Below are 11,500 nucleotides of genomic sequence, written 5' to 3' on the forward strand. Positions count from 1 at the left end.
GAACTTCAGTGTCCACTTTCTTATAGCTGTCTTAATAAGAGGGCAGTGAGGCCAGAAATGGGTAATGTGACATGTGTGCCAACCTTGATAGCATCAGCTGGCAGAGATGAGGCCTCAGGGGAAATTCTGTTCAGAAGAACTGAGAACAGGCTGCACCACAAGTTGTTTCAGTTTACAGAGAGTACCCAAGAGAAAGGGTTGAAAGATGGAGGAAAGGAAGAGTTGTAGCTTAGTAGAGTTGACCCAGGGCTCAGCCTATAAGATAGAAGAGAGAGAGAGAGAGAGAGGAGTTAGTTTACATAGAAGATCAACCCCATAGAGCAGGGGTGTCCAGTCTTTTGACTTCCCTGGGCCACATTGGAAAAAGAAGAATTGTCTTGGGCCACGCATGAAATACACCAACACTAGCAATAGCTGATGAGCTGAAAAAAAATAAAAATTGCAAAAAAAATCTTGTGATGTTTCAGAAAGTTTACAAATTTGTGTTAAGCCTCATTCAAAGTCGTCGTGGGCCGCATATGGCTTGCAGGCTGCGGTTTGGACAAGCTTGCCGTAGAGGATTCTGATAAGCTCTGAGAGTTTTAGAACACTCTCAGTAGACTCCAGGAAATAATGAACCACTTAACTATAGAAACTGACAGAGAAGAATCTTAGTATATAGTTGAGGCCTTCATTACGCAGGTACCGAGTAGCTCAGGTTTTGGGCCCATGATTGTAACCATGACACATAGACAGATTACTTAGAAACCTAATTAATGGCTTAAGCTCTATTAGATTTATGTAAGTGATAAGAATCTGCCTATGTGCAATTTTTTCTCTGGGGCCTCCTCAATCTGCAGTTCACTTTATGAAATAACTTTGCCTCCCAAGTGAACCTCTTTCCTTTCTGAGCCAGTTGTATTGCATAGAAGTCTCTACTTCCCTGGCAGCCCATGAGCACCCTTGGTCTCTGACTGAAATCCCTGGCTGCCTAGGCATATCAAACACACTTGAGTTGTGTCCTGGTTTCTAGTGGGTCTAGCTACCCAGTTAGTGGCTAGCTAACTGGGTACACTATTTCAAATGGCAGATAATTAGGTTGTTGCAAAAGTTATTGCAGTTTTTGCTACTAAAAGTAATAATTTCTCAATGTGATATTCTTCCCAGATGTTATTTGCACTCAGATGTTTAGATGTTTAACCTGATTGAGAAATAGACGACTTGTAGTCAGGATTAATGGAGCCAGGTTATGGGGTAGGGTTGGTCTTGCCGGAGCCACTCAGACCACAGCAGGGCAACTGCCTCTTTACCACACAAAGGCTGGTCCTACACTCAACTCAGATCATTTTAAAGACAGAGAGAAGCCATGAAAAAGAAGGTCAGACTGAACAGGAGTCAGGAGACCTGGCTCTTGAGCAGGTCTTCTTTTTTATCTTTCTAAGTTTCTGAATCAGATAAAGCACTCAATGTTCATGGAAACTTGTTTCTATTTTGTGTTGTGTATATGTCTGTTTTCTTTTTTTTAAAGAAATAGCTTGTTTTTATAATTATAAACCCCTCACATAGAAAACTAGTAATGTAGGAAGATATGCTCCAAAAAGCCAAAAATTGCTGGAAACCCCACAACCTGGACCTAGATATAATTAAACTTTTAATGATCCCTCTTCACATGTAGATATGCCTGTTTTTCTCTCTCACTGTTTTTAACTACATGAAGTCATACATACATGATATCATACAACTTTTACTCAACGTTATATTCTAGAGATCTTACTACATGAAATAATGTAGCTATACTTCGTTACTTTTTGAGGATTTTTAAATTTTGCCATTCTGTAACTTGACGCCAGGTTGAAGTTGACTGTGATAATTACAACTGAAACTTCTCCTGGAATTTTTTGGAGAGAAGCAGCATCCTGAGAATTTCTCCTATTAGAGATCAGTTCCTTAGAAATCTACTCAAAGGCCCACCTCAGCCACCTCTCTGAATATTTGAAACCTGGAAATTCCAACCTCATTATTATGGAAGTAAAGACACGATTATCTACTAAGGCTGCAAACAAGTTTAATAAAAATTATCATAGGAACTTAAAACTGGTGGTTAACTGCTAAATCTCAAGTAAATAAGTAAAATTTTAGAAAGATTCTAGAGCCATTGTTACCTCCCTTTTATCCTATCCCCAGTAGGCTATGTAGAGCCAGTTGGATTGAGGTCACCTGTATCTGTGGGGATAGCTGAGATGAAAGCTGAGAAGTCTGTGTTAATATTTATAAAACTTGTATGCATTTGTACATGGAGCTATTTCTTTGGTGCAACGATCATGCCTCTACCCTTCCTTTGGAACTTAACATTTTAAATAACTAAAACTATATATTGAACAAAAATTAGAAATTTTGAGTGATGCTAAGTAATTCCTACAGGCGATCAAATGAATGGACACCCTTTCTCCCTTTACTGCTGACTTCTTATTCAATGACTTCTCATTAAAAAAATTTAATGACTCATTTAATGACTTCTCATTAAAAAAATCAATATATATACAAATGTGTGTGTATATGTGTCTATACAAATGTACAAAAGGCATTATAGTAGTCTGTAAGAAATTATATGACCATTTAAAATGTTGATGTAAAAAATTATTGACAAAAATTTATGATATATTACTAAGAAAGTTTGTAAAACAGTACATAAATGAATTGTGGTTTTTTTTTTTTAAATAAAAATATGCATAGAGGCGTATAAAAGACAAAAGCTAGTTATCAATGGAAGGTTAGTAGTGGTTTTCTTAGTTTGGTGGAATGATTAGGGATATTCCTTGTCTTCTTTGTGGTTTTCAAGTTTTCTAAGATTTCTTTAATCAATATCTACCTCTTTTGTATTGAGAAACCAGCTTAGTTTTCAGAGAGATGAAATAGCTATAAATTGGGGAGAACTTCACTGAAGTCTGAAACCAACAAAGAAACCTTTCAAATGTTTTATGACTATCCCTTCCTTTTAGTTTCTACATGTTCATTTCCCAAGTTTAGAATAATAGAAAGAGTCTTAAACTAGAAATCTAAATGCCTGTCTCCGTGTTTTAAATTCAGTAATTTCTATCTCCCTATCTTCCAGAAAGGCTCTGGGTTTCAAAACTCACTTTACCCCACTGTTTCCTCCTGTGTACCGTTAACCTCTGTGAACTTCTGTTTCCCTAGTATAAACCCCACCCATCAAAAGTGATAAACTCTTTCCCTTTAATTTACCAATCGCACATGTTCAATTTAATGCTCATATAAAACAACAGATTTGAAAGTGTCTTGTAAATTCTAAAACACCAAACGTGAAAGGATCCTTACTAGCAAGTATCTTTGGGTAGCTCTGTTTCTGTGGTTTTTGTTTTGTTTTGTTTTGTTTTTGTATTTCATAACTAGTACTTGTCTCTCTCTCTCTCTTTCTCTCTCTCTCTCTTTCCGTTATTTATGTATAGGGTAAGACACCTCAAGAGAGAGCACAGCAGGCTGGGGACCCAGACTTGGCTGCTTACCTAGAAAGCCGTCAGAACTATAAGGTCATTGGCCATGAGGACCTGGAAACTGCTGTTTGACCCTGGTATTCAGGCAAAGAGAACGTGAGCAAGCGTATCACATCTGCCCTCCCTGCGATCGGGCAGCTCCCCTGGAAGAAGCTGATGGAATTCATATATCTGTCTCTCTCCTGCAAGAATCTACCTGAGACCATGCCACTCGTTTTTAAGGGCTACCAAGATGTACAACAGAACATGATAGCCCATTGAGAAGGAGGCAGGATACCTGGAGATTTGTGGAATACAGTACGAGTTCCACAAAATTTGATCCTTATTGCTTCCAGCAAGTAGCATGAACTTCTGTGTTCACCTGTATAATTTATTTTAAAGATTCAAAGGATGTTCGTATAAACGGCACTGCTCCATCCTCCCCCATGCATTGATTTTTTTTTTCCCTGTACCATACAATTCTACTGTAACTACCCATTAACTTTAAAAAAATATATTATCTCTTCTCTTTACATTCAGTCTTGGAAGACCACAAGATTGTCTGAAGGCCTTCTAAAACCCTCTGAATGTCCTGCAGAAATATAACTGTAAAACCACTTCCATTTCCAAGACTAAATATATCAAGACTATTTAGTGACTCTCTCTGCATGTCCCCACCACCCCCCAACCCTCCGTTTCATTATATAGGAGCTGGGAAGTGCCACATGGATAATGTCAACTTGTGTGCTATATTTCTGAGGAATGGTGAGGTGGCATGGGAGATGTCTGTGCTTGGAGGTACCTCAGAGAGGTAACCCAGGGGTCAGCCCAGGCTGCTGGGCTGTAGCCAATAGCCATGCAGGACTGGTTCAGCTTGGGCTGTCTGTACAGCTCCGTACTGCCTATGTGTAGCCATCTTTGCCTTTTGCTGCAATAGAAGATGAGCAAAGGATTAAACAGAGACCCACAGCTAGTCTGCAGAACCACTCAATTTTAAGTGCTGTTTAAATTGCAGAGGAGATAATCATGTGTGGGAACTGTGGTTACGGGAAATGGAGCACTCTAACAATGTTTACTTCTAAACTTTGTTGAGTGATAATAGAAAGCACCCTAATTGACTTGAAAAAAACAAAAGCAAAAGCAAAAGTAGCAACATATGTCAACATATGTCACTGAAGTAGAAAACAGTCATTGGGATGTTGCACAAAGGCTAATAACTATAGACTGTTGGATACAGTGGTGAGAGGAGCCCCGTTTTAGGTCTTTCTTTTAGGTTTTTGGTTTTTATTACTCCAAGTAATCCTTGACCCATGGACAAAGGTTTATTGTATGAGTTCCACTGCCAGATTTATGGGATGCCCAGATCATTCAGAAGGATGCTTCAACTATTATTTGTCAGGTCCAAAGGTCGTACTTGATAACCCCATTTTCTATGCATGGGGTAGTCTAATATATTATTTTATCTACTTTATTTTCCCCTTTCAGAAAGTCCTTAGTGCAAACTACCATGGGAATCTAGCCAGAAATGTCTGTCGGATAGTTAGAATTGTAACATCTAAACCTGCCACGGATCAAATGGTACTTACAGGTACCTCTATTAGGGACTCTGTGATACCTAAAATATCAAAAGAAAATGTCTGTCTTTCTGTCCGAATATCTACTTGACTTGGGGTAAGTCACAAATAAAAGTGGGCGTCCAAGGATTTTGCTTTTGGCGAAATCTGATGTGTCCTGAGCTTATTTTCATTTTGTCCTTGGACACAGCATAGTGCTTCCCTAATGTTTCTACATATGACCATGAATAATAGTGTCTCTACATTTAATTTAAAGGTCTAATGGTGACCTTTTGCTTATCTGAGTCACATTTCGGTAACATATCATCATTTTGAAAGTACGGCTATGATGTGCTATATTAAATAGGAACAGCCTTTCAGTGGATGGGGATTTTATTACCACAGTCTCTCCATAGTCATTTCAAAATCAAATTGTTGGTGGGAGGATGGATTAGGTTGTGAGTAATCAACTTCCATATATCAGCCTCAGAAATGGAACTATCCTTTGGATGTTACAGGAGACACTGCAGCAGATTGTTTCCAGAAGCTGGAAAAATATGCTCCAGGAGAATTTAATCACTGGGCTTTTGCTGGGGGATTTTTAGTTGGTGGGACTGTCAAGGAAATGTGATGACAGAAATATAATCCTTAAAGCAAACTGGAATCTGGCTTTGAATGGCATCTTCCATTCCCTGGATTGGGCCAAATGTTTGGCCAGTCAGTTATCTAGCTGTTACTGCTGGGATGAAGAACTCTGTTTTCATCAACTACTGTCTCACATTTCTCTGTAAATACTTCCAAGTAGCCCAGAGAAAATTTAGGGTACAGGTGGCTATGGGCCAATTTCTAAATAGCTCCTATTGAAGACATAAATCTGTGGTATGGAAAATGATGAGTTAGTACTATAAGATTCCTGATGAATTTGGAAATTGTTTCAAACCAAAAAAAAAAAAAAAAAAAAGCTTTAGAGTCCTGTGTTATTCATGGAGACCAATATTTGATATATCGCTTTGAAAAAAGCAAGTACCACTAGGACTTGGGATTTCCAAATTAAAGTGAGCAGAATAACCACACATTTAATGGCTTCAACATTAAACCGCCTCCTGTAGCATGTTTTAAAAATTGGTCCTGGGCTTTAAAAAGAGCTAAGGCCTTATGGTCTAGGAGTTTCCATCTCAGCTTAAGTATACTGTATCCCTACTAATAGGCTATCAGGAAGTAGAAAAGTAAGTGATCTAGTCCTGGTCTGAAGAGCCACGTAACTTTAACAGAGATAAAAGTATGCACCTATAGAAATGTCATTTCTACAAAGCCTACTGAGACAGCACTGAAGAGGCAGCTAGCTTGGCTGACTCCTCTGTGTTTGTTTCTTTGTGTCATGGTACTGACTGCTTCGAGATTCCATTTTTAGATGAGGTTGATAGAGGAATGGAAAATGAAGAGTTATTAAAAGACAACATTCTATAACCTGAAAGGTAGTCATCTTTGCAAGCTTATATTTTAATATTGGGCATTTAACAAAATAGAACACAGTCATATTCAAGGACTTCATAAAGAATAAGAGAGAAGATTAGTAAGCCAAGAATGAAATAAATACCATGACAGGAATTTTGCTTTCAGAGTTTATGTTTCCTCTGTAGATGTGATAACCAAAGACCAATGCAAGTTTTGAAACAGAATTTAGCTGGCAAATGGACAGTGATGGAAATTAGTAATGACTGATGGAAAGCCGTACATACCTGTTGCTCCATATCCTTTCAGAATGGCCACTTTGGCAGATCTACCTGCGCTAGGAGCTCCTCAACATCACTTCATTTTCATTTGGACCTCGTGAGAGTCCCTTTGCCTAACAAATATCTGAAATTTATTTATTTACTAGAACCCTCATAATATTCATGACTTAAAAAACATAACACAGCATCTTTATTTTTATTACATGTCAATTTTATTAATAATAATTAGGGGTTTTTTAGTTGTAAAAATGGCACATGCTTTTTATAAAATGTTTTAATACCACAGATGAGTATCACATCCACCGTCAAGGCATCCCTTTGTTCTGGTGTTGTGTCCCACTTCCCAAAAATAAATGCTGATGAATACTGTTGCTTGTACATGATGTCAGAAATACTCCATCCATTCATACACAAGCATGTATGTATATATGCGTATACATTTACACACATATGTAGACATTTATTTATATACACATACAAGTATGTATACTATATTCATGTATATTGCATAGGTTTAGAAAAGAGCAAACATTTTAAAAGCATGCTGATCATTTGTATATGTGTAGTGAACACCAACAGGCAAAGACAGGTTAAACAGAGAATTTCCATTTTTTTTTTGTTTGTTTCCACCATTGCTAGGCTTAGATCTGTCTTGGCATTACTACAATTGCACTTGCCATTTTCTATTACCTGTGTCATAAAATTCATGACCAAGAGTTCCTGTAATTGTTTATGTTGCCTTCTTTGAAGCATAAAACCTACCATAGCCCCAAGACTTATCTATGCTAAGTTTGGATTTCAAGTAAAGGAGAGTTCTTTCCTCTGTGATGCTTACACCACTTTACAAGGCTGTTTGTAACACTAACACTCAGTAGGTTGCCTAATGATATTTAATTAGGGCAGGCTACTGCCAGGAAGGTGTAGTAACTTCAGTGTAGCATGGGGTCTGAGCAGCTTGTCTTCCTTCCAGAAGGAGTAGCTAATGAAATCACTGAGAACAGCATGATATTTTATTCAATGATGCTATTTTAAAATGGGACTTTGTTAAAAGGGCTCATCATAACCATCAAATAAAACTACTAATTGCTCTATTTAAATGAATTATGTTCATTTTAGGAAAAGAAGCAGAAAAACATCTAATAAATTAGCCTTCTGATTAATCTTTAACACTTATTTAATATAAAATGGCTTCTGCCTGCATCTTAATTGAACCACCTTTGAATCTCTCAACTCCTTTCACTCTGAATCTCATACTCAGCTGATTAGAAGTCCTACAGGCCCTTCTCTGCCAGATCTCTCAGATCGACTTGGACCCTACCCTTTTCTGTGTCCCAGTCATCCTTCATCTCTTGTCTCTCTAATTTTTGGGCCATAGCAACAGTCCTGCCCCTGGACTTTCTGCCTACTACTGTCCATAATTTTGTCACACAGCTGCAAAAATCTTCCCCAGATATTATGCTCAAAATAGATCAAAATGAAATTACCCTCTGGGACAAGTATACCTTTACTTAAAGGACATATACATGTCCACTGACCTTGATCATCTTATAGAATTACGGCAAGCATGATTCTGAAAATCTATCAGGTTTAGCAAATATCTGTCTTAGTCACATGAGGGTACACAACCATGGCTGCTGCGTCCACATTCAACAATGTAAGCCACATGCCTCTTTGACGGCACTTGGAGGACTAGGTTATATATTTGACACTTCTGAGGGCTATCTGTGGATTTCACACTGTCTTCTCACAGCTTAATGAGAAACCTGGAAATAAGAACCAAGAAAAGAGTCATGCCCTTGGACAACCTGCTCTCCCAGGACACTGAGATTTACTGACCAGGTCCCAGAAAGAAAGCAGAAAAAAATAATTCTTAGGCTCTTGTAGCATAGATTTTAAAGTAGAAATGTGAAAATTGGTATCTTCATAATGCATAGACTCCAGAGTCTATTTACTTTTGTATTCAGTTATGCATGTAATCATATGTCCATGAATCAGTCATATGTGCATGTATTTAATCATTATTTGAAAAATATTTGTCACTCTGATGCAGGCATCATACTAAGGATATAACAATGAATGCAATAGACAAAACTCTTGATTTCATGAAGCTGGCATCTAGAAGAAAAGACAAATTCCCATGTGATAAGTGCAGTGCAGGAGAACCCCAGGGTGTCCAGCATGGGCTGGAAATTCAACCAAGGCTTTATTGTACCAGCCACTCATTAGCCAGCAATGATTTTGTTCAATGAAAACATAAGTAGGAAGATAATAATATTTTGCATTTCCATTTTATTGGAGTCATAGTAGATTTCTAAAAATGTATCTGAAACTAAGATTTTAAAACAAGACTTAGAAACACTATTAAAATGAAAGCTAAGACTCATTTATTCTAGCTTTCAGGATAGAAATAGGAAAAATAAGCAGTTTTCAATGGGTTTTGACGAAATATAAAGAAGATGAAGTATAAATAATATGTAATAGTGGAGTGGATATCACAGTGTTGTAAACTTTCAGCCTCTGGTAGCATTTAAACAGAGGATACCTGACCATTCTGAGGGCTGTTGTGATTAGGAATATGTGATTTGAGAGGGCTGAAATTAGATGCTGTGATTTTTCAAAAGAAATTTTTTAGTGGGTTTGTTGAATGCAGGATTTTATTTAAAAAACTTAACGAAAATCTTGATTTTTGATTTGTTAATCATTGCTTTGTAACTGAGAATTTTTAAAATATCCAGGGGAATGGCATTAGTTATCAATTTTAAAAATTTTAAGCATGAATTTAAGAGCTAGTGAAAAGAAAACATACTAAAAGGTGTAATTTAATTAAAAATACTTCTGGAAGCTTATAAATTTTGATCAGTATTCTTAGTCATTATCAAGTAAAATTCTATTAGAAATCTGTCTTACTGTCCATCCAATATAAAAAAAGTGCTGTGGTTTGATATTATAAGAGTTAAGTGTAATCTAATATAACTACAGACGAAAATTCTGCCTGTAAGATATTTGGGAGCCAAGTAAATGTACATGAAAGGCAATCATGGAAAACTCCTTGGCTTCTACCACCAGCGTGGCAGCCACAAGGGAGGTCCCTACCAATGTAAATAAGAAAATAGTGATCCAAGTTTTCACCCAACTTTTGAAATTTCAATATTTTGAGCCAAATGCCTTCTGAAATGGGAGGCTTTGATAGTGGAAATACTGAAATTATCTTTTTCCTCAAACCTTTAGTGAAACACACATATAGTTTTCACTCTATAACAGTTTAAACAACTCAAATCTATACTGTTTATTAAGAACAATTTCAAGAATTAAAAAGTGCTTTAGCATTATGATGTATTGACATGTTTGAGCTTCGGTTGGGGTTCAAAACAATGCCAAGTAGGTGAATAATGCAGATAAGACATTTTAGATGAATAAACTGAATCTCAGAGCAGTGAATTCAGCCTGTGCAGCTTCATATAGCAAATGATAGTGCTGCAGCCGGAACTGGGTCTTTAGAAATTACGTATTAACATGTTTTCTAAGTAAGTCATTTTCCATCATTGCCTTTAAGGATGTTTTTTTTTAATCAATTGTTCAGATTTCCATAATATAGAAGATGCCTCCATGAAAAAAAAAAAAAAAAAAAAGGTTTACCTAAGATTCCACGGAAAGAATGAGTTAGAAATAAGGGAGAATATGAAATCAAAAAGTCAAGTTTTTGCTATCGGAGAGAGGCTTGTCAGCTTATACATAGTTCAAGGAAAGAAAAGTCTAATGTTTGCATACCAGGTTGGATTTCAAGAGAAGAAATTAACAGTTAGCATTAATGGCTTCTTTAATTTATTTGTGATTCTCAACATTTAAAAAATGTTAGTCCTATTTTTCTTCCTTAGAAGTCACTATTAGGATGATATAATTTCAGAATGCTGCAACAAAAAATGTTGAAGATGGCCCCGACATCCAAGACTCTATTGCTCTAAGTTTATGGGTGGGTATGCGAGCTAAGTGTTATGGTAATACATAGTCACATACATAGAGGCTTAATACACCTATGGAAAATTCTGGCGTATTTGAAGTAGAGAAAAACAGGCTTGAAATGTCCTTCAATTCAGAATCTCATACTTTAAAAGGGGCATTTATGGGCAGATTGGTGAATATGTAGAAGGAGGATATTTGATCTGGAAAGAAGACAAAATTGGATTAGGAATAGAAATATGTAGAGGAGATAAGTTAAGTAGGACTGTTAGTTTCAAGTTCTGCAGGGAAGATGATTTGTAGAATAAGAGAACAATAACACATGAAAAGGAGTTAGCTGTATTGCTTATAAGGATTTATTTTCCTAAACATTGCATCCAGAAAAACAGATTGGACTTTCTGGAAAACAGTGAAGTTGTTATCACTGTTTCTTTTAGTAGTTTAGTGAAGATTGAACGACTAACTCAAAGATCAAAAGTAAATCTTTAATTGTGAGAGATCTTGGACTAGAAAAACTCTGTGAGATTTTCTTGGTTTAAATGTCTGTAATTTTCAACTGGAAAAGAACTCAATTCAAGCCTGTTTTTTTCCCCAGGGTCCTGTCAAATACATAGCAATGAAGGAATTTTTTTAAAAGCTTCCATCATTGCCAATATATCCCAAATCATTTAGTAGCAGGGATTTCATGACCCTAAAAAGTTGCCTTGCTTACACAAACACACTTTGCTTTAGTAGAAACATATCTTTTTTAGGAGATTTGGGAATTGGCTAACATTTTTGTCAATTG

General features: G+C 36.7%; 1 protein-coding gene across 1 annotated transcript in view; it reads left to right on the forward strand.

The window, feature by feature from the left end:
• The window catches only part of DGKI (diacylglycerol kinase, iota), a 481,484-nt gene extending 476,197 nt beyond the window's left edge, over positions 1–5,287 (forward strand). Inside the window, exon 34 of the mRNA XM_011995483.1 lies at positions 3,447–5,287. Coding sequence (XP_011850873.1) covers positions 3,447–3,563 — 117 coding nt within the window. The 3' untranslated portion in view covers positions 3,564–5,287. The remainder of the gene's footprint in view (positions 1–3,446) is intronic.
• Positions 5,288–11,500: the final 6,213 nt, after the last annotated feature.

The sequence above is a fragment of the Mandrillus leucophaeus genome, unplaced genomic scaffold (assembly GCF_000951045.1).
Source record: "Mandrillus leucophaeus isolate KB7577 unplaced genomic scaffold, Mleu.le_1.0 Scaffold49, whole genome shotgun sequence".
NCBI classification, from domain to species: Eukaryota; Metazoa; Chordata; class Mammalia; order Primates; family Cercopithecidae; genus Mandrillus; species Mandrillus leucophaeus.